This window comes from Gigantopelta aegis, chromosome 11, assembly GCF_016097555.1.
Source record: "Gigantopelta aegis isolate Gae_Host chromosome 11, Gae_host_genome, whole genome shotgun sequence".
NCBI lineage: Eukaryota > Metazoa > Mollusca > Gastropoda > Neomphalida > Peltospiridae > Gigantopelta > Gigantopelta aegis.
The window spans coordinates 15,726,904-15,752,784 of record NC_054709.1 but is presented as its reverse complement, the minus strand read 5'-3'; the positions used below and the strand labels follow the sequence as shown (position 1 = coordinate 15,752,784).

At 38.3% G+C, this 25,881-nt stretch overlaps 1 protein-coding gene across 1 annotated transcript; it reads right to left on the bottom strand.

Moving 5' to 3' along the window:
* Positions 1 to 966: 966 nt before the first annotated feature.
* On the bottom strand, positions 967 to 20,425 carry LOC121385482 (thiamin pyrophosphokinase 1-like). The gene is made up of 8 exons (XM_041516180.1): positions 20,119 to 20,425; positions 16,134 to 16,193; positions 11,595 to 11,672; positions 10,335 to 10,477; positions 8,635 to 8,724; positions 6,017 to 6,175; positions 3,342 to 3,453; positions 967 to 1,430 (listed from the first exon to the last, which is right to left on the bottom strand). The coding sequence occupies exons 1-8, from the start codon at positions 20,210 to 20,212 to the stop codon at positions 1,306 to 1,308; spliced, it is 861 nt and encodes a 286-aa protein (XP_041372114.1). The 5' UTR covers positions 20,213 to 20,425; the 3' UTR covers positions 967 to 1,305.
* Between the last annotated feature and the right edge of the window lie 5,456 nt (positions 20,426 to 25,881).

Here is a 25,881-nt window from a genome sequence, read left to right as displayed (position 1 = left end):
AGATTCTCGTGGGGCAACTGCACCCCACCCACCCCACCCCCAGTATGACCCTGCTGATGTATTAATCATTGATAACTAAATATCAAACATTTGGCAATTCTGACATATAATCTTAAGAGTGGAAACCTGCCACATTTTTCCATTGGTAGCAATTAAGGGATCTTTTATATGCACCATACAATAGGCAAAATAGCACATACTATGGCTTTTGATATACCAGTCGTGGTACACTGGCTGGAACAAGAAATAGCCCAATAGTTGGGGATTCGACCCTAGACCAACCGCACATAAAGCGACTGCTTTACCACTGGGCTACGTCCCGCCCCTGGATGTTTACAGTTCAAATTTACAGTTTACAATTGCATTCATCCCAACAACACCAAAAAGGTCTCAACACTGATCTTTATATTAAATGTAAATGTTTACATTTTTCATGATTTTATTTTAACCATGAAATAAGACTAACACAAGAAGTACCTTTACTAACTAGCTTTACAATCATCGGCTATTGGATGTCAAACATTTAGTAACTACAACACATGGTCTTCAGTTAAATGTTTAACAACACCACTAGAGCACTGATCAATTCAAAAAAGTAAAGTTTGTTTTGCTTAACGACACCACTAGAGCACATTGATTAAGATAACTGAATGTCAAACATTTTATAATTTTGACACATCTCCATTACTAAGGGATTTTTGTTTTATATCCCACAGACAGGACAGGACATACCATTGATATACACCAGAGCACTTGTTGGAATGAGGAAAAACTCCAATCAGCAAACAGGTCCACTGAGGGGGATCGATCCTGTGACGCAAGCACCTCAGGCGAGCACTCAACCGACTGAGCTAAATCCCACCCCATCACAGCACTCTAGTGGTTGAGCTAGATCCCACCCCATCACGGCACTCTAGTGGTTGAGCTAGATCCCACCCCATCACGGCACTCTAGTTGTTGAGCTAGATCCCACCCCATCACGGCACTCTAGTGGTTGAGCTAGATCCCACCCCATCACGGCACTCTAGTGGTTGAGCTAGATCCCACCCCATCACGGCACTCTAGTGGTTGAGCTAGATCCCACCCCATCACGGCACTCTAGTGGTTGAGCTAGATCACACCCCATCACGGCACTCTAGTGGTTGAGCTAGATCACACCCCATCACGGCACTCTAGTGGTTGAGCTAGATCACACCCCATCACAGCACTCTAGTGGTTGAGCTAGATCACACCCCATCACAGCACTCTAGTGATTGAGCTAGATCACACCCCTAGCATAGTACACTGCAGATATTATATAACTGGTCAGGCATTATAGTCATACTGCATGGTCCACAACACAGGTGTGTCTGTCTGAATGGTGACCTCAGCTGATCCAAGAAAGGTGTTAGATGTACTGATCAACTCCCCAAACTGGAGACGCTGATTATCTGAAACAAAGGAAGGAAGGAATGTTTTATTTAACAACGCACTCAACACATTTTATTTAATATATTTTATTTACGGTTATATGTCGTCAGACATATGGTTAAGGACCACACAGATATTGAGAGACGAAACCCACTGTCGCCACTTCATGGGCTACTCTTTTCGATTAGCAGCAAGGGATCTTTTATATGCACCATCCCACAGACAGGATAGTACATATCATGGCCTTTGTTACATCAGTTGTGGAGTACTGGCTGAAATTAGAAATAGCCCAATGGGGCCACCAACGGGGATCGATCTAAACTGACCGCACATCAAGCGAACGCTTTACCACTGGGCTATGTCCCCCACCCCTTATCTGAAACATGAAAAATATATAAACTTCAGCAAAACGTTAAAGTTTTTTTTGTTTAACGATACAACTAGAGCATTTTTATATATTAATCATAGGCCATTGGATGTCAAACATTTGGTAATTATGTCATGAAGTCTTGGAGAAATTATGCTACATTTTTTCATTAGCAGCAAGGGATCTTTTATATGCACCATCCCACAGACATGAAAAATAAACTTCATCAAAAAAGTTTAAAGTTTCTTTTGTTTAACGACACCACTAGAGCACATTGATATATTAATCTTCTGCTATTGGATGTCATACATTTGGTAACTTTGACCTGATGTCTCAGAGGAAACCCATTGTATTTTTCCAGCAAGGGATCTTTTACACTCACTTTAAAGTTATATGACATAAGAAACCCGCTGCCACCACTCCATGGGCTACTCTTTTAATTAGCAACAAGGGATCTTTTACACTCACTTTAAAGTTATATGACATAAGAAACCCGCTGCCACCACTCCATGGGCTACTCTTTTAATTAGCAACAAGGGATCTTTTACACTCACTTTAAAGTTATATGACATAAGAAACCCGCTGCCACCACTCCATGGGCTACTCTTTTAATTAGCAACAAGGGATCTTTTACACTCACTTTAAAGTTATATGACATAAGAAACCCGCTGCCACCACTCCATGGGCTACTCTTTTAATTAGCAACAAGGGATCTTTTATATGCACCATGATCCCAGTCAGAACAGTACATACCATGATCTTTGCCTGGAACAACTGGGTTTTAGTTGTACAGTAATGCTGCTTACAACAGATAGAGAATAACTAGTTAATGGTGTCGGATATCTGCTTTATCCTGTGAAGGTAAGAATGGGAAATTCTACGAGGCTCTGCAGATATCTGACGCCATTAACTAGTTATTATCTTTATCCTGCAGACCATAAAAATTAAGGAGCAAAGCTATTATTTCTGTTATTTCAGCCACATTGTACGATGACCTAGAGGTCAAATGAGCGATTTTGTAATGGAGCTACATGTATGCGTGTTACGTCACATGAGTGGTTGCAGGATAAAATAGAATAGATGTTTAATGACACCCCAGCACAAAAAATGCATCGGCTGTTGGGTGCTGCTTACAAACACTACATGAGTATACAAACCATATGCTAGTCCTATGCTTTTAAAGTGGAAAAATAAAATTTGATTAAAATATCCCTAGCAAATTGTTTTCCACAGAACAAAATTGCCATAACCCAAGAAGAATTCCACAGAAATTAAATGTCTCGCCTACCATAATCAGTGCTGGGGAAACCACCCACTAGATCCCTAATTCCGCCCCTTATACAAACAATACACAGGGGACATAATAACGGTAATCATTAAAGTAATGGGGCCTAATTCACAAAGGTCTCTTAGGCTCTGCTAGACAACAAAGCATCCTCTTTGCAAGTCTTTTAGCATGGCACTGCGAGATTGCAAAGTTGTGAGAGTTTAGTGAATTAGGCCCATACTTTTAGCAGCATGTTTGTAATCATGACAGACTTTAGAAAGTTTTAGGAACCCTCACCTAAATTCCATTTAAGACCTGTTGTAGTCACATGATCACATGGACCACCAATCGGAATAAGCCCGCACGCTGCACCTTCAAATCCTGTGTCAACTTTTATTGTGGTGTGGCCCTGAAAAAAAGAAAGAAGTGCAAACCTAAACTGAAGATTACAAAGTTTGTTTTTGTCTAATAACGATTATAAGTAAACCTTAGTTCAACTGACTATTAAATATCACTATTATACAACCCAACACATTTTCTACAGCAGAGGATATCAGTGGACAATATTTCAAAATCTAAGGTAACCAGAGGTCAGTTCAGGCGAGTTCTACTTAGATAACTCATTGTTCGGTTATGTGAATATAGTTCTAGTAACCGATGAGTTAAACCTACCTAATTGTAAAACACCTGAACTACGGTTCTTTGCTACATTGGTGCTTACTTCAAATGTATTGAAAAACATAAACTGATTTTCAATTTGACTTCTGATAGAGTACTTTTAATTTTAGTAATTAATTGTTCACCATGTAACAAATTGGCGGTTCTCATGATTTTAAACTTGCGTAACTGACATGTAAACAGAACAACGGTTCTCGTGAAATATTGTGCCCTGAGATATTCAACAAGCCCAGTCCCCGGGGGATGGGGGTGGGGGTGGGGGTGGATAATGATAAAAATCTAGCATTTATTTTATAATGGCCTACAAGGTTTGTTTTTGTCTAATAATGGATAAAACTTAAAATTACATTCAATGGACTACATGTATTAACAGGGCTGCTCTCACATTCTCCTAAGTTCAAGGGACACAACTCTGTGAAAAAATTATCAATCACCATGAAAGTTAAACTTGATCTGTAACAGTACATGATAAAGCTATATACAAAATTCCACTTCAAGATCTTTAGGCATTGCATTGTAAAAAAAAATTAAAATCCGGAAAACAAATGCTCGTATCATCTAAGTTCAAGGGTCATAACTCACAGTGAAAAGTGGGTAAATTGCAATAAAGTTACACTTAATTAATCTGTAATATAACATGATAAAGCTAGACACAAGCTTTCAGCTCAATATCTCAAAGCAATGGGAACAAACATCCGGAATATACTATATGTAGGACTGATGGATGGACGGATAGACAAACAGACAGACAGACAGACAGAAGGACAGAGATGAAATCTATAGTCCCATCCAGTTTGACTGGCAGGGAACCATAAAACAAGAATTTCATGTGATAAATATATCCAAACGTGCAACGATAAACCAAGTTTCATCGACCTAGGACTTATAGTTTGTGAGAAACTGTCTAAACGCAAAAGTTTAATACAAAAGTAGACACTGTCGATGCTGAAAAAGTAATACTTGTACTTATATCTCACCTTTTACTTCGTAAAGGTAAAAAAAAAAAAAAAAAATTTAAGAATAGACCGCAATTCTTTTTTGATTCATGCAAGTATGAACCAAAAAAGAATTACAGTCAAATCTTATAATTAAATTTATATGCATAATTTACCAATAAATGTCTCAATTTGTTTTGTTTAGTTTTAAATACGCCTGTAGTATTGTTTGTGTAAACTTCATTGATACTTATGTCACGGAAGACTGCAAATGTTCATTCACTATCATTTGAATCAGGTGATTGCCAGATGACGTCATTTGATAAATGACGTAATTTTTATAAGCGACGCCATTTCCGCTAGTTTTAGCTGTGTGAATTTTGATGGATTGTTAAGTTATGTTGGAAGGATTTGTCCGATTTGTGTTTAGTTTATATTTCATGAATGTGAATGAAGGGGACGCATGATACATCAATTTTCGTCAACAGCTGTAGAACAAAGCGTACAGGTAAGTTTCAGGCGTATTTAAACATTCCTACATTTCTTTGGCCACCGACTGTGTCTCATTACATTAGCAATCTATGCGTATATCTACTCTGCTATAGCATTTTCCATTAATTCATTGTATAAACAGGGCTTCTAGATTATGGTAGCCCAACTTCCATGGCTAGTGATATTCAATGTTGGGCTAGTAAATAACTACTATTGCCATGTCCGATGCCAACTGAAAGTTTTTGGTCTATTTTGTAAATATAAATATCCTGCCCCCATCCCAACACCCAATGTTAGTATTTTTAAGCTCAATCTCCCTGTTTAGGTGACAAATCTGATTATTACTATTATTTAGTAAAATTTTATTAACTTAAAGAGAAGTAGGGCTAGTGAATTTTTAATAGTGGCTAGTAAATTTTAAAACTCACTGATCCCATGGCTAGTGGATTTTATAAAAATTCTAGAAGCCCTGATAAAAAAAAAGTGCACTATTATGTGGTATCTGTGTCACAACTGTATTGCTTTTTGTATCTTTCACATGTGTTTTCTTCAAAATATCTAAATATAGTTGTTTGAATAATCCGGCTAGTTACAGAAAAATAGTACGAGTTTGTGTGTGTGTGTATGGGGGGGAGTAGGCTTGGCTTAAATTTGTTCTGTTCATCAAGATATGAATGAATAAAAGTAAGCACCTCTCGACCAATCAGATTGCCGTAAAGTGTATAAACGCCAAAAAAATTTAATTACATAAATAAATAAAAAAATTAAATAACTAAATTAGTTTAAAAACTCCAAAATGAAATTTAAAAAAAAAAAAAAAGTATTAAAAAAAATAAATAATAAAAATTAATTTGTGTAAGACCATACCTCATTCACGAGACATATGAGACAGCCGCCTGAAGCAAGGTAGACTGGTTTGTCAATGAGTTGCCGCGTCTCAAACAGAGTGTTGATGTTGCCAAATAGATGGTCAGCACGCCCCTCCATGCTGCCCCCAATACCTCCGAACGTGACAATACTGCCACACTGAAAAACATGAACACACTGTCATAATGAAAACTAATACCACCGAACGTTAAGATACTGTTACACTGAAAAACATCAACACATTGTCATAATGAAAACCAATACCACCGAACGTTAAGATACTGCTACACTGAAAAACATCAACACACTGTCATAATGAAAGCCAATACCACCGAACATTAAGATAGTGCTACACTGAAAAACATCAACACACTGTCATAGTGAAAACTAATACCACCGAACGTTAAGATACTGCCACACTGAAAAACATCAACACACTGTCATAATAAAAACCAATACCACCGAACGTTAAGATACTGTTACACTGAAAAACATCCACACATTGTCATAATGAAAACCAATACCACCAAACGTTAAGATACTGTTACACTGAAAAACATCAACACATTGACATAATGAAAACCAATACCAGCAAACGTTAAGATACTGCTACACTGAAAAACATCAACACATTGTCATAATGAAAACCAATACCACCGAATGTTAAGATACTGTCACATTGAAAAACATCAACACATTGTCATAATGAAAACCAATACCACCGAACGTTACGATACTGTTACACTGAAAAACATCAACACATTCTCATAATGAAAACCAATACCACCGAACGTTAAGATACTGCTACACTGAAAAATGTCAACACACTGTCATAATGAAAACCAATACCACCAAACGCTAAGATCCTGATACACTGAAAAACATCAACACATTGTCAGAATAAAAACCAATGGGGGAGGGGGCATAGCCCTCCAATCACACTTCTCCCCCCCCCCCCCCCCCGCCCCAGCCATCATGTTTTACATTTTCCTGTCGACCCATAGATCAGTAACATGACTTACAGACAGTGTGGCTACCCCTCAACCACCACCACCACCAATATAAAATCATAGCTATAACAATGTTTGCTGCTGATTGTTGTTAATGTTGGTTTTTTGGGGGGGGTTTTAAATCTCCTTTTGGAGAGAGAATTAAAGGATATTAAACGAGCTTCCATTTCGTATCAAGTTTATGTCCTGAGTGAAATAATTTTCAAATGTCACGAGCTTTAGTGAAAAAGTAAACGTTAAAGTTTGTTTTGTTTAACGACACCACTAGAGCACATTGATTTATTAATCATCGGCTAATGAATGTCAAACATTTGGTAATTTTGACATATAGTCCTTGTGAGGATCGAAACCCGCTACATATATCCATTAGTAGCAAGAGATATGTTAAAACATTTATATGCACTATCCCACAGACAGGACAGCACATACCATAGCCTTTGATGCAATATACCACTGACTCGTGGGGCACTGACTGGGATGGAAAAAAGAAGTAAAAAGTTTGTTTTGTTTAACGACACCACTAGAGCACATTGATTTATTAACCATCGGCAATTGTACATGTATGTAAAATATTTGGTCATTTTAACTTTATATACTCTTTAGAGAGGAAACCCGCTACATTTTTCCATTAGTAGGAAGGGATCTTTTATATTATACCATCCCACAGACAGAATACCTTATATATGACAGCCTTTGATATACCAGTCATGGTGCACTGGCTGGAACGAGAAAAAACCCAATGTGTCTACCGATGGGAATTGATCCTAAGACCGACTGCGCATTTAGCGAGCGCTTTACCACTAGGCTCGTCCCACCTGGGATGGAAAAAATAAACAAAATGGGTCAAATGTCTCAAATGAGTACCTCAAGAAAGAAAGAAAGAAATGTTTTATTTAACGACGCACTCAACACATTTTATTTATGGTTATATGGCGTCAGACATATGGTTGAGGACCACACAGATTTTGAGAGGAAACCCGCTGTCACCACTACATGGGCTACTCTTTCCAATTAGCAGCAAGGGATCTTTTATTTGCACTTCCCACAGGCAGGATAGCACAAACCATGGCCTTTGTTGAACCAGTCATGGATCACTGGTCAGTGCAAGTGGTTTACACCTACCCATTGAGCCTTGCGGAGCACTCACTCAGGGTTTGGAGTCGGTATCTGGATTAAAAATCCCATGCCTCGACTGGGATCCGAACCCAGTACCTACCAGCCCGTAGACCGATGGCCTAACCACGGCGCCTGTACCTCAGAAAAGTGCCCTTCTGATTGAGCTAATACCTCTATCTCACTTTTTGACTTCGTCAAGGTGATTATAACAGGCGCAGCACAGTGTAAAAAAATAGTGGTATGGCTCGAAGTTGCCAGACTCTCCTTACAAATTAACCTGTGAAGAACATTTTCACAGATACAACATATATACCACACAAACACACACAAAATGGTGGTAAAGCCCCCCCCCCCCCCCCCCCCCCCCCCCCCACACACACACACACACACAAAAAGGAGGTACAGCGTGTCTTTGAAAACTGTGGCTGTACTGGCCGTACCGTCTGCGCCGCCCCTGTGATACAAAAATAAACTTGCCGGAACACTACTTACCTCAAGAGACTTGATTCTAGATAACACTAACTGCAGGTTTTTAGTAAAATCACAGAGGTCCTGGTCAGCAGTTTCAACAACTTCAGTACCCTGAATTAGAAAAAGTTTACAAATAAAGTGAAATAATAATCATAAAAATAATAAAATCAACATGCTCAACACCACATATTACCAGTTATTATAATTGCTATTTTTTGTTATTGTAAATTAGGCATTGAAACAACTTTATACACACTTACAGAACTATAAACTGTGTAACTTCATCCTGGAGAAGTCTTGCACCGCTCATTACTAACTGTACACTGTACCTTTTAGTAGAAGTGTGTGTGTGTTTGTCTGCGTGTGTGTCTCTGTGTGTGTGTCTATCTCTGGGTGTGTGTGTGTGTGCCTGTGTGTGTGTGTGTGTCTCTCTCTCTGTGTGTGTGTCTGTATGTGTGTGTGTGTGTGTGTCTGTGTGTGAGAGTACATTATTAAAACTAATTTTCAATGTGTGTGTGTCTGTGTGTGTGTCTGTATGTGTGTGTCTGTGTGTGTGTGTGTGTGTGTGACAGAGAGAGTACATTATTAAAACTAATTTTCAATATGTACCAGATATTTAAAAATGACACCTCCCCCAAAGAAAACAAAAACATTCAGCATAGCAATATTGTAAATGTATTATACCATTAAGCCATAAATCTAGGCTTTACAGGCCTCCAGTCCAATTCCTTCAGACCTGGACCCATATTCACAAAACATCGTAAGCCTAGTTTTACACGTAAATGTAAATCTACGACTGAAGAGCTATTCATGAAACAACGAAAACGTAAGTTACGTGTAAAGTTGGATGTAAATATAACAGTGCCTCAGGTTGCAACTAACGCTGCACGTAAGTTGTGTACATATAATAAATCAAGCACGATCACCGTTATTTACTATTACTTACAGAAACTAGCAGCATTTCCAATAAATAAAGCAGTTTACGATGGCGAATGCCCACGGATTGAACATATTTTTGTTGGTGATCGAACAGATGTTTTCGACTCGGCCAATTTCTCCTGAGTTATCTTTTCCTTTTTAAGAAATGTCCTGAAGTTTGTACCAAAACGCGGATCCCCACCAATACCAAAATGCCATGGTTCACTGTTCACGATGTTATTGTTACCAGACGACAAACAAAATTGTGTTTTGTGCATTTATTATTTACCCGGTATCCATCGTTTCTAATGTGTTTTTATTAATTACTCCATTGAGTGTTAAATCGTAGATTTACATCCAACTAAGTTACGTTTACATTTACGGCCGTCTTTGAGAATAAGGTGCTTCTTGCACGTAAACGTAAATCTACGGCAGACATAAGTGCTAGTCGTAAATGTACATTTACACCTTATTGTGAATATGGGTCCTGGAGCTTACTTCACCAAACTCTTGCAACTTGCTATCTCGCAGTGCAATGCAAAAAAAACCTTTGCAATGAAAGAGCTTAAGAGTCCTTATAACATTTCGTTTACAGAAGACCTTGGCCCGTGCTTATAAAACTTTTATAGAGTTCAGACTCGATCTCATATGATGTCACACGCATAAAATTTGTATGGCATTGTCATGACGTTATTGTCTCAGACTCTATAGGAGTCTCCAGTCTAAAAGTTTTATAAGCACCAGGACTTGTCGAAGTCGGCATCCGACTATAGTTATCCTATGGACATGCCTTGTAACAGCACCTTGTTTTTATAGAACTCTAGTACTTCCGGTCTGGCCGAATCGAAGTCTCCTGAGATTAAGTGTGGTATAAATTCATCTCTGTCATCACCGAGTGAGTCGAACAGACGGTTAACAGCACCGTCTACACATGACACGAAAAGAGCTGAAACACAAATATAAAAAACAGTTGAAAATTGTTTTGTTTAACAACATCACTATAAAACATTGATACATTAAAGGGACATTCCTGAGTTTGCTGCATTGTAAGATGCTTCCGACTAATAAAATATTTCTACGATTAAACTTAATAATAAATATATTTTCTTGTTTAGAATATCAGTGTCTGTGTGTTCAATGTGTTTCTGGTCGTCCTAATATTTGTAAGAAGCCCAAACTGGATTTTGCCTTCAAATAATTTCATTCGTATGAAAAATATATTTTAGAAAATAAAATTAAATTTAACCTGGTACAAATATTAGAATGATCAAAAACACGTTTAATATAAAGCCACAAATATTTTATGCAGAAAAATATATTTGATATGTAATTACAATCGTTAAAAAGTCTTTGTTAGTCGATAACATCTTAAAAATTGCAGCAAACTCAGGAATGTCCCTTTAATAATTGGCAAATAGATGACAAATATTTGGTAATTCTGACAGTCTTCAGAGAAAATTTGCTATGTTTTTCCATTAGTAGCACAGGATCTTTTATATGCACTTCCCATACAGGACAGCACATACCACAACCTTTGATGTACCAGCCATGAGGCATTGGCTGCGATTGGAAAAAAACAAGTCAGAGAAAGGGTTCACTAAGAGGATTCTCTATATCAACTAACCGGCCTCGGTGGCGTCGTGGTTAGGCCATCGGTCTACAGGCTAGTAGGTACTGGGTTCGGATCCCAGTCAAGGCATGGGATTTTTAATCCAGATACCGACTCCAAACCCTGAGTGAGTGCTCCGCAAGTCTCAATGGGTAGGTGTAAACCACTTGCACCGACCAGTGATCCATAACTGGTTCAACAAAGGCCATGGTTTGTGCTATCCTGTCTGTGGGAAGCGCAAATAAAAGATCCCTTGCTGCTAATTGGAAAGAGTAGCCCATGTAGTGGCGACAGCGGGTTTCCTCTCAAAATCTGTGTGGTCCTTAACCATATGTCTGACGCCATATAACCGTAAATAAAATGTGTTGAGTGCGTCGTTAAATAAAACATTTCTTTCTTTCTTTATCAACCAAGCTTAATACATTATATGCAGTTTAATCTTACTTTGTCTTACCTTTTCTCCATAACTGTTTCAACAACTTGATTTCCCTGTCTATCTGATTATTCAAGAGCACCAAACATATATCTTTGTCTACAAAGAAAAAACATTCAACTATTAGGTATGAATATATTTTATAAACCTAAACTGTCGCTAATCATCATTTTTTAAACGAAATGTTCTGAGAATTGAAAATTTGCATAACTTGAGACATTTTATTTCACAACTTTACCGTTTTACATAGTACCGTAATAGCTACATGTATATGTAGGTCCACACATAATGACTGCCTTAAATGTCACAACTGACCTCGGTGAAATCATCGGACTACATGCTGCTAGGTACAGGGTTCGCAGCCCGGTATCGGCTTCAACCCAGAGCGAGTTCTTAAGGGCTGAATGGGTAGGTGTAAGGCCACTACATTCTCTTCTCTTTCACTAACCACTGACCAACTAACCCACTGTCCTGGACAGACAGCCCAGATAGTTGAGGTGTGTGCCCAGGACAGCGTGCTTGAACCTTAATTGTATATAAGCACGAAAATAAGTTCAAATGAAACAAATGTCACATATAATTTTATCGCCTAGAATATCTATACACCAAAGCAAAATACATACATGTGGTTCTTATTGAAATAATATATTTTATAATACTAAATATCTAAGATTCTTGTTATTATTATTATTTATTTATTTATTATTATCTTTAATATTTCTTCATTTGTTTACATTGTAGGATCAAAGATCAACATTCTTTTGCTGATCATAACTGGTGTAAAAATACTTGTCTCCAAATTTAAGCTATATTTTTGTCAGTGACTGAAAATATATAAATTTATCTAATCATATATCTTTGCTAATTTATGTATTAATTTCAGCAATATAGAAATAAGCTGAATTTTTTATTAGTCCACGAGACAAGTATATTTAGAAATCTACTTGTCCACCAATATTCTCACTTGTCCAAATAAGCTGTTAGTTGTATTCAAGTGCAAGAACAATGTTTTGGTTTCTCAAAATAAAACAGCATTATACATTTGTACTTGTCTACTGGACAATTAACCATCAAGATACATTGTGCTTGTCTGAGCAGTTTATCACTTGCCACCTGCAGGGTTTCTAGATAATGGTAGCCCCACTCCCATGGCTAGTGATATTCAATTTTGGGCTAGTAAATAACTACTATTGCCATGCCAGACAGGGCTTCTAGATTATGGTAGCCCCACTCCCATGGCTAGTGATATTCAATGTTGGGCTAGTTAATAACTACTATTGCCATGCCTGACAGGGCTTCTAGATTATGGTAGCCCCACTCCCACGGCTAGTGATATTCAATGTTGAGCTAGTAAATAACTACTATTGCCATGCCAGACAGGGTTTCTAGATTATGGTAGCCCCACTCCCATGGCTAGTGATATTCAATGTTGGGCTAGTAAATAACTACTATTACCATGCCAGACAGGGCTTCTAGATTATGGTAGTCCCACTCCCAAGGCTAGTGATATTCAATGTTGGGCTAGTAAATAACTACTATTACCATGCCAGACAGGGCTTCTAGATTATGGTAGCCCCACTCCCATGGCTAGTGATATTCTATGTTGGGCTAGTAAATAACAACTATTACCATGCCAGACAGGGCTTCTAGATTATGGTAGCCCCACTCCCAGTGGCTAGTGATATTCATCCCTGTTGGGCTAGTAAATAACAACTATTACCATGCCAGACAGGGCTTCTAGATTATGGTAGTCCCACTCCCAAGGCTAGTGATATTCAATGTTGGGCTAGTAAATAACTACTATTACCATGCCAGACAGGGCTTCTAGATTATGGTAGTCCCACTCCCATGGCTAGTGATATTCAATGTTGGGCTAGTAAATAACTACTATTACCATGCCAGACAGGGCTTCTAGATTATGGTAGTCCCACTCCCAAGGCTAGTGATATTCTATGTTGGGCTAGTAAATAACAACTATTACCATGCCAGACAGGGCTTCTAGATTATGGTAGTCCCACTCCCTTGGCTAGTGATATTCTATGTTGGGCTAGTAAATAACAACTATTACCATGCCAGACAGGGCTTCTAGATTATGGTAGTCCCACTCCCCATGGCTAGTGATATTCTATGTTGGGCTAGTAAATAACAACTATTACCATGCCAGACAGGGCTTCTAGATTATGGTAGTCCCACTCCCTTGGCTAGTGATATTCTATGTTGGGCTAGTAAATAACAACTATTACCATGCCAGACAGGGCTTCTAGATTATGGTAGCCCCTCACTCCCGTGGCTAGTGATATTCTATGTTGGGCTAGTAAATAACAACTATTACCATGCCAGACAGGGCTTCTAGATTATGGTAGCCTCCACACTCCCCCTAGTGATGGCTAGTGATATTCAATGTTGGGCTAGTAAATAACAACTATTACCATGCCAGACAGGGCTTCTAGATTATGGTAGCCTCCTCACTCCCGTGGCTAGTGATATTCTATGTTGGGCTAGTAAATAACAACTATTACCATGCCAGACAGGGCTTCTAGATTATGGTAGTCCCACTCCCTTGGCTAGTGATATTCTATGTTGGGCTAGTAAATAACAACTATTACCATGCCAGACAGGGCTTCTAGATTATGGTAGTCCCACTCCCTTGGCTAGTGATATTCTATGTTGGGCTAGTAAATAACAACTATTACCATGCCAGACAGGGCTTCTAGATTATGGTAGTCCCACTCCCTTGGCTAGTGATATTCTATGTTGGGCTAGTAAATAACAACTATTACCATGCCAGACAGGGCTTCTAGATTATGGTAGTCCCACTCCCAAGGCTAGTGATATTCAATGTTGGGCTAGTAAATAACAACTATTACCATGCCAGACAGGGCTTCTAGATTATGGTAGTCCCACTCCCATGGCTAGTGATATTCTATGTTGGGCTAGTAAATAACTACTATTACCATGCCAGACAGGGCTTCTAGATTATGGTAGTCCCACTCCCTTGGCTAGTGATATTCTATGTTGGGCTAGTAAATAACAACTATTACCATGCCAGACAGGGCTTCTAGATTATGGTAGTCCCACTCCCTTGGCTAGTGATATTCTATGTTGGGCTAGTAAATAACAACTATTACCATGCCAGACAGGGCTTCTAGATTATGGTAGTCCCACTCCCTTGGCTAGTGATATTCTATGTTGGGCTAGTAAATAACAACTATTACCATGCCAGACAGGGCTTCTAGATTATGGTAGTCCCACTCCCTTGGCTAGTGATATTCTATGTTGGGCTAGTAAATAACTACTATTGCCATGCCAGACAGGGCTTCTAGATTATGGTAGTCCCACTCCCATGGCTAGTGATATTCAATGTTGGGCTAGTAAATAACTAATATTGCCATGCCAGATGGCGAGTAAAAACAAAACAAAAAGTAAAATGTTGCAGTTAAGTTGATTTTGTAAATATGAATATCCTGTCTACCCCCCTCCCCCCCACACCCCTGCAGTGTTACTGTTTTTAAGCTCTATCTCCCCCTTCAGGTGATATATTTGATTATTACTATTGTTTAGTAAAATTGTATTAACTTAAAGTAGGGCTAGTGAATTTTTAATCGTGCTAGTAATTTTTAAAAATCATTGATCCCATGGCTAGTGGATTTTATAAAAAAATTTAGAAGCCCTGCACCTGGGTCAAACAGTTAAGTGCTTATTTCGAACACTAATAGTTATCGCAGAATAAAAACGTTACATGCACGTACATGTAATTATTCTAAAGGTTGTGTCGTGGTCAGGCTATCAAACATAAGGCTGGTACACGTAGGTACTAGGTTCGCAGCCCGGTACCGGCTCCCACCCATGACCAAGTTTTAACGACTCAATGGGTAGGTGTAAGATCACTACATTCTCTTCTTTCTCACTAACCACTAACCCATGCACAGCCCAGATAGCCGAGGAGTGTGTTCCTAGGACAGCATGCTTGAACCTTTATTGGATATAAGCACGAAAATAAAAACTGAAATGAAATAGAAATAAAACAGCTAATTAACAGGACTTAGAGAATTTTTATAAAATCCACTAGCCATGGGATCAGTAATTTTTAAAATTCACTAGCCATCATTAAAAATTCACTAGCCCTACCGGTAATTTAATTTTTAAGTAAATACAATTTTACTAATAGTAATAATCGGATAGGTCACCTAAAGATTGAGATGAGCTTAAAAACAAATTGGGGGTAGGGGTGGGGGCAGGATATTCATATTTACAAAACAGACTTAAATGCATCATAAATGCAGTAATTTGACTAATTTTTTCACTAGCCATCGGGCATAGCAATAGTAGTTATTTACTAGCCCATCATGGAATATCATTATAGCCATGGGAGTGGGGCTACCATAATCTAGAAATCCTGTAATCAATAAATATGAACAGGGCCCGTGCTTATAAAACCTTTTAGAGTCCAGACTCTAATGAGATCATACACATACAATTTGTATGGTGTTGTCATGACATTAGTGTCTCAGACTATAAGCACCAACCCAGTATTAATTTTAATTAGCTTTCAGTACAAACCTTTGTCAGGCAATAACCAAGACAGTGGGTGCAGTACTCTTGATTCTCGAGTAGCCATATCTATAACACAAATTTTGCAGAATTAAACGTCTCGTCTAGCTTCCATAAACCAGTTCAGTGAATAAATATATAATATATGTGATTTAACATTCAGGATTAATATAATGACTGTTATAGACCAAACATGACTTGCTGTGATGAGTTAAAAGTTTGTTTTGTTTAACAACACCACTAGAGCACATTGATAAATTTATTAATCAGCTCTTATTTGCACTATCCCACAGACCAGACAGGACAGCACATAGCACGGCCTTTGATATACCAATCAGTGGTGCATTGGCTGGAATGACAAACTGCCCAATGGGCCAACCAATGCGGATCGATCCCAGACTGACCGTGCTATGTCCAGCCCCTACTGTGATGAAATTATCAACAGCCAATATATATATATATATATATATATATATATATATATATATATATATATATATATATATATATATCGAATAAATAAATAAATAAATATATATACACTAGAGGAAAAAAGTAACAGTGTAACCTAAAAAATCGGATAAAATTAACACCGCTCAATATTTTAGCATGATGTTTTGCACAGTTGACCAGTGAACGTACTGCCACACAATCACTGGGTCAATGCCGTATTGGCACGTGCCGTTTCACTTCTTGGACATGGGTCTGTTTTTCACGCTTTTTCTGCCCAACATTTTACTGCTCCAGCCTTTGTCAACTTTGCTACTGTCAGGTCATTGTTTGGCAACCGGGAGAACAGAAAAGCATGTTTTTTCGGTTGAAAGTGGTCGTAGAGCAATGCCCAGGCTAAATGAAAATGACCGCCTTTGCGCAATTGGCATGATCCAGGCTGGTATGCTCCATCGCGCTGTTGCTACTCAATTTGGTGTCCACATAAACACTATTCAGGCTTTGTGGAGACGTTTTCAACAATTTGGTAATGTCAGAGACCGACCACATGCAGGTCGTCCACGCGTGATGTCACAACAGCAGGACAATCATATCAGACTCATGCACCTCAGGAATCGCTTCCAAACAGCAAGTCTAACAGCGCGGACCATTCCTGGATTGCGTTCCATCAGCCCCAGAACTGTACGGAATCGATTACGTGAATGGCGTATCCATCTATGACGTCCGTCTGTCTGTCCAGTTTTGCTAAGACGCCATCGTGTAGCCCGTCTGGCTTGGTGTAGAAGACACTTGCGCTTTAAACGCCGAGACTGGGCGAGTGTTCTGTTTACGGATGAGTCCAGGTTTCACTTAGACAACAGCGACGGCCGTTTAAGAACCTATCGTTGTGTTGGAGAACGTTTTAGTGACGCCTATGTTGTGGAGCGACGTGCATATGGCGGAGGCAGTGTCATGGTTTGGGGTGGCATCATGTCAACTGGATAAACACCTCTTGTGGTCATCGATGGCAATTTGAACACTGTATGCTACCGTGACGACATTATCCAGGCTCACGTCATCCCATTTGTGCAAGGACAGCAACGTCACATCACGCTTCAGCAAGACAACGCTAGACCTCACGTTGCCCGGGTGGTAAGGGATTTCTAGCGCAGCAGAACATCGATGTGTTGCAGTGGCCTGCAGTCTCACCTGATCTTGCACCAATCGAGCACATTGGGGATGAGATGCAATGTCGTGTACGTGCACTGCCTAACATGACATTGGCAGCGCTGGGTCATACATTAGTCCAGATCTGGAATGGCATTCCCCAGGCATTCTTCAACAATTTGGTAGGCTCTATGAGGCGATGGTGCCAGGCCTGCATCGACGCAAACGGTGGCCATACGCGCTATTAACTTTGTGAACTGGTTTTTGACCCCCGTGTCTTTCATCCCCAATACCAATGAAATGACGGATGCTGTGACATTTTAAATGAATTGAAGTTTTGCAGAATTGCCTAATAAACAATGCTATCTGATCATTTTATCGTTTTATGTCTTGAAATTATGTTTTTATCAACATGATAACCATACACAGTTACTTTTTTCCGTTAGTATATATATATATATATATAGCCACCAAGTGCTCATTTGTTACCAAGATTTTGTCTAAAAAAAATTGAGATTATTAATATTATTATGACAATTTTTTTTAAGTAACCCAAAATAAGGCATATTAAAAATAATTTCAAGATACCATTTTGAACATTTTTACTTTCCCTGAATAGAAAATATTAATTTTAATGAGGAGCAACATCAGGGTTACGTGCCCATGGTTCACACACCACTGGTATAGGGAAACCTGCTACATTTTTCCTTATGCAGCAAGGAATCTTTTATATGCACTTCCCCACAGACAGGAAAGCACATACCGCCTTTGACCAGTGGTTGGAAACAGAAAAAATCAATCAGTTGAATGGATCCACCGAGATAGTTGAATCCTGCGACAAAAGTACCTCAAGCGAGCACTCAACCGACTGGACTGGCCTCGGTGGTGTAGTGGTTAGGCCATCGGTCTACAGGCTGGTAGGTACTGGGTTCAGATCCCAGTCGAGGCATGGCATTTTTAATCCAGATACCGACTCCAAACCCTGAGTGAGTGCTCTGCAAGGCTCAATGGGTAGGTGTAAACCACTTGTACCGACCAGTGATCCATGACTGGTTCAACAAAGGCCATGGTTTGAGCTATTCTGCCTGTGGGAAGCGCAAATAAAAGATCCCTTGCTGCCAATCAGAAAGAGTAGCTCATGTAGTGGCGACAGCGGGTTTCCTCTCAAAATCTGTGTGGTCCTTAACCATATGTCTGACGCCATATAACCGTAAATAAAATGTGTTGAGTGCGTCGTTAAATAAAACATTTTTCTTTCTTTCAACTGACTGAGCTAAATCCCACCCCTTACAGTCTCGGAGGAAATCCACTACATTTTCCTACTAACAGCAAGGGATGTTTTATATGAACTTACCACAGACAGGACAGCACATGATATCATATGGCCTTGATATACCAGTCATCTGCACTGGTTGGCACAGGATGATAAACTAATGATTATTTGATGGGTTCTAAGGATCAAGATCTACATGAACATAATGTTATAATATTACTATAGTCCAGTGGTAAAGTGCTTTTATATGCATATGAAAAGTGCTCGCTTAATGTGCAGTCGGTCAGGGATCAATCTCCATTGGCAGGCCCATTGGGCTATTTCTCGGTCCGGCCAGTACACTACAACTGGTGTATATATATATAATATATATCAAAGGCACTGGTATATGAAGCAGGGGGGTGGGGAGCTAGTACTCACCACTTTTTATATATTTATACATGTATTTATATATATTTATATAAATTTATATTATATATATATATATATATATATATATATATATATATATATGTGTGTGTGTGTGTGTGTGCCCCCCACTTTTTGGCACTTTCCTATGCCTGTGAAAGGTCATGGTATGTGCTATCCTGTCTGTGGGATGGTACATATAATATATAAAAGATCCCTTCCTACTACTGGAAAACTGTAGCTGGGTTTTTCTCTGAGACTATGTCATAATTACCAAATGTCTGACATCCAATAGCCGATGATTAATAAAATCAGTATGCTCTAGTGATGTCGGTAAAAAAAACCCATTTAACTTTTTAGCCTGTGCTAGGCCAATGTCTTAGATAATAGAGAATGGGAATTATAGTAGTGCATGGGGCACGTTAAGTCAGTACTTTTCTTAATGTGCACGGCTTCCCTCTACTTAGCAAATTTAACATGGCGGGGATATTTTTTAAGGTTGTCGTTGAAGATTCATTTTGTTAATAATGACGCAATACTTCAATCGAGATTTTGTGAGTACCTAGGTTATACATTTTTGGTTTGTGTGTCCATTTGTTGCACTATTTCGGTTGAGAAACGGTTGAAACATGGTGCCATAAGTTTTGAATACATGCTATAAGTATAACTCATAATACTAAAAGATCCGGACGTAGTAAAAATCATACTGATACTTACTATGTCCCTCCGGACTAGGGCTAGGCCAGTGTCTTATGGGAATTATCAGCCGACGGAGGGGCACGGTACGATACCGTAGCACTGACTTAAACATAGTTCATCAAGATTAACTTTCACTTTCAGTGACTTTGTCTACAAGCACTTATTATAGACAAAGTTAATCTCGATGAACTAACTTCAACGTAGACGAATGCGGCAGTTTCTATTAAGACACTGTAAATAATCACACACACACACACACACACACACACACACACACCCACCCCCCGCGATTACACCAGTGTCAGGATCATGTCACATTGCCATGTGTCTATCCGGAGCATCACTTCTGCACTCACCTGTAATTTAATTTCGCTAGTCTGGTTGTTCCCCAAAGATTTCTCAGAAGGGGAGACCACTCACAACAGACCAAAAACGAAAGTTTCCTTGTCAAAGTTGTCTACGGAGTGACAACAGCTGAACCAGTCGCGTTTGCAGAATTTTATACAGCGTGTGTGTGTGTGTGTTTTGTCTAAAGTCCGAACGGCGAACCAAAATGTTAACTACGCTCTCCTACTTTTATTTTTCGTTAGATTTTACCGACATTTTGTTTCAGACAGAAATCTTGAAAATAAAACATTACAGTGACACAGATTCCACATACTAGATGATAACCATGTCACCTATATCGACTTCGCTGAGATCGCATAGGGCAAAAAGCATGTAATTTTGTGCCGGCTGCCATTTTAACTTTTTATGGAATATTCTCCAAGAGGGGTGAAAGTATGACTTATCTAACAACGTCATAACATGTTATTATATAAAAGAAAACGTGATGACTTCATATTTAAAAAAAAAAATTTTTTTTTTTGTTTGTTTAAATATACCACTAGAGCTCATTGATTTTATATTAATTATGTCACATACTTTGTAGGCTTTCACCCAATCTAATTAAAATTAGCTCCACTATTACATGTGGATCTAACACCAGCCAGTTGGAGCTCATGTCCACCAATCAAAACCTTACTTGCAGAATCCTGCCAGTGATTTAAAAATAATTTGAAAACATTCCGAATTATCCTGAGGGTATACGACATGTTTCGTGTGAATTACGAATGCCTTAAAATATGTTTTATTTTATAAAATAAATAATTTGTAATGTAAAACTGAAGACTGATTTAGTTGGGTTTTTTTTTTTTTTATAAATAAATAAATAATTTTTAATGTAAAATTGAAGACTGATAACCCATCCCGTACGTATTGGTATGGTTCGCTGTACTGCGGCCACTAAAATAGACTCGCCCGATATTTTTCGAATTTGTATGCTCCCAAATAAAAGGCGAAGTGTGATTGGTCAATATTTAAATTATTATCCCTCCCGCCCCGGAGTTGGTCACTGGCGAAGTCAGAGGCTAAATCCGGGGCGGGCGTGCCTGAACCCTTGTGGATAGGGGCACGTTAATTGAGTTGCCCGTTGCCCGTAAATTATTATTTACAGACGAACTGTTACCTGGACATTGGGGACTACGCAGTGTTGTTAGTTTTAAATCACTGGCAGGATTCTGCAAGTAAGGTTTTGATTGGTGGACATGAGCTCCAACTGGATGGTGTTAGATCCACATGTAATAGTGGAGCTAATTTTAATTAGATTGGCTTTCACCCCTCTTGAAGAGTATTCCATAAAAAAGCAAAATGGCAGACGACAGAAAACTGCATGTATTTTGCCCAATGCTATCTCAGCGAAGTCGATACTGGCGATATCGTTACAGTCTCATATGTGAAATCTGTGTCAATGTAATGTTTTTTTCACAACTTGTGTGTGGACACAATTTGGGGGAAATGTAACGGTAATTAAAGGTAGGAGAGTAATTTATCGTAGTTGTTAACGGACTTCAAATTGTAACGAGCGAAGTTTATCGAGGAAAGGGATCGAGTTATTCTCCCCCGGAAAATAGAAAAAAAAGAAAATTTACTTGATGACAACAAATAAATAAATAAATAATAATAATATTTTTTAAAAATAAATTGAAAAAACAAAAACAGCAACAGACCCGTTCTGTTAAACAAGAAAATCGTTGGCCGGAAATTAATTTCGTTTGATATTTTTCTTTAGTCCTTCCCACAGGGAACGCTTTTTTTCATAACATGGAAATTACTACAATTTATTTATTTATTTAGGAGAAGATTGTTTTCTATATCGCATACAAAAAACTCTTTTACTTTTCTTCTTATGTCAAACTTTTGTAGGAGGATGAAATTTAAAAACTCGAAACAAAACTTTAAATGCACTTCGATAGTTTCCGATATTTCGGACTTTGCCGAAAACAACTCTATTACGTCAACAATACGATGACGTTTCAATAATATGACCATGGACGTCAACGTTGCTATACCGTATACATTATAAGTTGTAGAAGCATCACGAGGGGTATATGGCTTTTTATGTACCCTCTGTGTGTTCTTTTACCCCGAGCCGAAGGCGAGGGGGTAAAAGAGCACACAGAGGGTACATAAAAAGCCATATACCCCGAGAGATGCTTCTACAACGAATTTATCTTGCCGACATGTTAAACCATATAGCCAAATAATCAAAAAATAACGCCAGAAAAATAATTGTTAACAATTTATTAACGGAGCCGTACCACGCGGACGCGAACGAAACCACTTGCCAGTGACGAAAAATAGTTCCGTCGTTTAAACGAGTTTTTAACTTCAAATGTTTGTAATACGAAATTGTCTGAAACAGATATTAATAAAAAAAATAAAAAACACTTTTTTAATTAGAAATGTATGTAGTAAAAAAATAAAAATATTAAAAACAACAAAAAACAACAACAACTGTTGCTAATCGCGCATTAATACAATAACACCACGACCGTAATTAGGTGGCCGAGTTCAACGTTGCAGCTTTTAAAAGTATTGAAATAGTGTATTTTATAGTAAAAATAAAATTAATTATGTATACTTGGTTGATTATCAATGTTATTTATAATCTAATTATTGCTTTAGCATTAACTGGGGCGGCTGGAAACTGTTGGAAATTACAGACGGGGTATAAGAGAATTTGGCTCCGCCCACAGGGGAATAAGGGATTTGTCCAACGGCAAACAACCAATGGGATTAAAGAATTTTACATGAAGGCGAGATAAACATTCTTATGAATTTAGCTTAATATGTGAACGATATTGCTATACTTGTAGTCTATGGGCATATTTAACGTATACAAGAAAATTACTTGGTGTGCATTTATAGCATATTAAAAATGACACAGCTGCCACAACCGTTAGCTGCTATTTCAATAATGTTCTACAGAAAGCCTATGGATATCAGGTCAGTCTATTTATTATATCTCTTAGTACAGGCACGGCGGAGCATGGGGGGGGGGGGGGGGGGGGCTGGGGTTAGCCCCTCAATAATTCTGAATCAAAATGATTATTTATAGTAAATCTTAAGGCAGAGATGAATTTTACTTGTAAAATGCAGGAAATTGCATTTCTAGTTTTCAAAATGTTACAGACAGGGGAGCATACCCCCGAACTCCCTAGAAACTTTTTTTTTTTCGCCCGCAATATCAGTCAGCTCCACCCAATCTCCATCAGCCCCCTCAATATCTACTTGCTTCCGCCGTGCCTGTAGTAAGATATCTTTATACTATTTACTAGTGAAATAATAGTCTTATCTGATACCAATGAAAATAATGTTTCAGGGGCGGATACAGCATTTTTCTAGAGAGGTGTAACTTTAAAAAACGGAAGGAAGGAAGGAAATGGTTTATTTAACGACGCACTCAACACATTTTATTTACGGTTATATGGCGTCGGTTAAAAAACGGCACTTACAGTATTTACTTAAGGAGATGAGGCGCAATGTCTATAAATGGCACAGGTCTTACCTACATCAGTGAAACAAGAATCTAATTTTAGAAGGGCACCTAGAGCATTCAAAACATTGGTTAATCAACAGGCATCCCGTGACCACCACCATCAGTTTGATGGGCCCTTTTTAATGAAAAATAAAAATCGTCCATTATGGATAAGATATCACACTAAATGCGTCTCTGGGCATTATTTCATCATTATTCAGGAAACATGTCCCCTAACCCCCTACAGATCCCACTCCTTTTGGGAACTTTACTTTGATAAAAACTCAAATTGCCCTTTTCATAGGCCTAATTTTGCGACACCCCTCTACAAAACCTTGGATTCGCCCTTGCAAAAGTACACTTATTTATTATGGAACTTTTCCCCAGAAACACCAATCTGACCAACACATGACATATCTCCCATTGGCACCTCCCCCCCCCCCCCCCACAAAAAAAAAAAAAAAAAAAAAAAAAACGAAAAAGAAAAGAAAACAGAAGAAGAAGAAATGTCTTGACAAGACTTACAAGTATTCTTTCGCATTTTTTGTGGCACTTCAAAATTATTCCGGGGGTGCACACTCCCAGCATCCTCCCCATGAAGCGCACCTATTTTGTTTATTTTCAAGATTGTAAAATTTCGTAACAGTGTATTCAGTCCTGCTGAAAACATGCTCACCATATATCGTCAACGTCCCTAACTGCGTTATGCTTCAAACTCCGTTCAGTTTATTTTCTCGTGCACGGTCCGTGCAATCATTGAACCAACATCCGATTTGTTGTCGTCTGCTTGTTGTTCATTTGTAAGGTTTTTCTTCACAGTTTGAGAATATTTCCATTAACAATAAAGTTTAGACAAGTAAATACAAAACTTTACAAACCCCTAAAACCATTAATTTTACTTAGTTGTTTTTGTTTATTCTTTGAAATTACCGACATCGGGTTCACTTGATTCGTAGAAATTGAGTTAAAATGGAGGAAGATGAATTAACATTCGGTGTGTGTTACATGACCTCACATGTGCCAGATCAACAAGGCGAAATAATATATTTTTTATGATTTTCATGCCCCTTGTTGTTAGAGACCCCCCCCCCCCCCCCCCCCAATTATTATATTCGATTTGCAAAAGGTATGCTGCATTTTTGTATCCCTACTGTAGTGAATAGTAGATATATAGTCCATTCAGAACAATTGTAAATCATTTTGAGTGTATAAATTGTTTTAATTAAGAATCAATTCATTAAAGAAATGATATTTGCAAACTAATCACTGGTATGAACATAATACCTATCTGTATTGACGTCAAGTGTTGTTAGCTATCATAGGGGGAAAATGACTGCTCTTGACAAACTGAATTTGTCCTTTAAAAAAAATATTAATCAAAGTGTTCGTCCACTGTGCATATTTTAGAAATGTATATTACCATGCAGTGGCTTTAAAAATTGAAAATGACAAACTGCGCATGCGCAGAAAGGTAATTTTTCTAAACTCATGTGCCTAAACGCAGGTAGAAACAAACCATCACACTTTCTTGTTTACTGGATAGTGTTTACTTCTGTTTACTAGAATGGATTCAAAGTGTTGACTTCATGTGCATGATTATATTTGCATACTATACTAGAGAGTGACGTCAGTAAAAGTGTACGGTCACACGGCAATCGTTTTTCTATGGAAGCAAACAAGGCCGTTAAAATGTAAAAACGTAAAAAAAATAGGATGTAGATCAGTATTTAGTTTTACATTAAAAATATGACATTTAACACTGTATGTCTAGTCCGTACTACATTTGAATAAAATAATAGTGAATAAGGTAAAGATAAGATTAACTTTAATGCATATAAACATACCCACACACACACACACACCCACACACACACACACACACACACGTTGTTGTATGTGTGTGTGCGTGTGAGTCTCTCTCT

Excerpts from the sequence above, each read along its gene's own strand:
- LOC121385482 (XM_041516180.1), bottom strand. The coding sequence starts at position 20,212 with ATGTTTAAGTCAGTGCTACGGTATCGTACCGTGCCCCTCCGTCGGCTG. Across the intron at positions 11,673-16,133 it reads TTGGTTATTGCCTGACAAAG|ACAAAGATATATGTTTGGTG; the intron begins GTTTGTACTGAA and ends TTTTCTTTGTAG. Across the intron at positions 8,725-10,334 it reads TAGAGTTCTATAAAAACAAG|GGTACTGAAGTTGTTGAAAC; the intron begins GTGCTGTTACAA and ends TTTCTAATTCAG.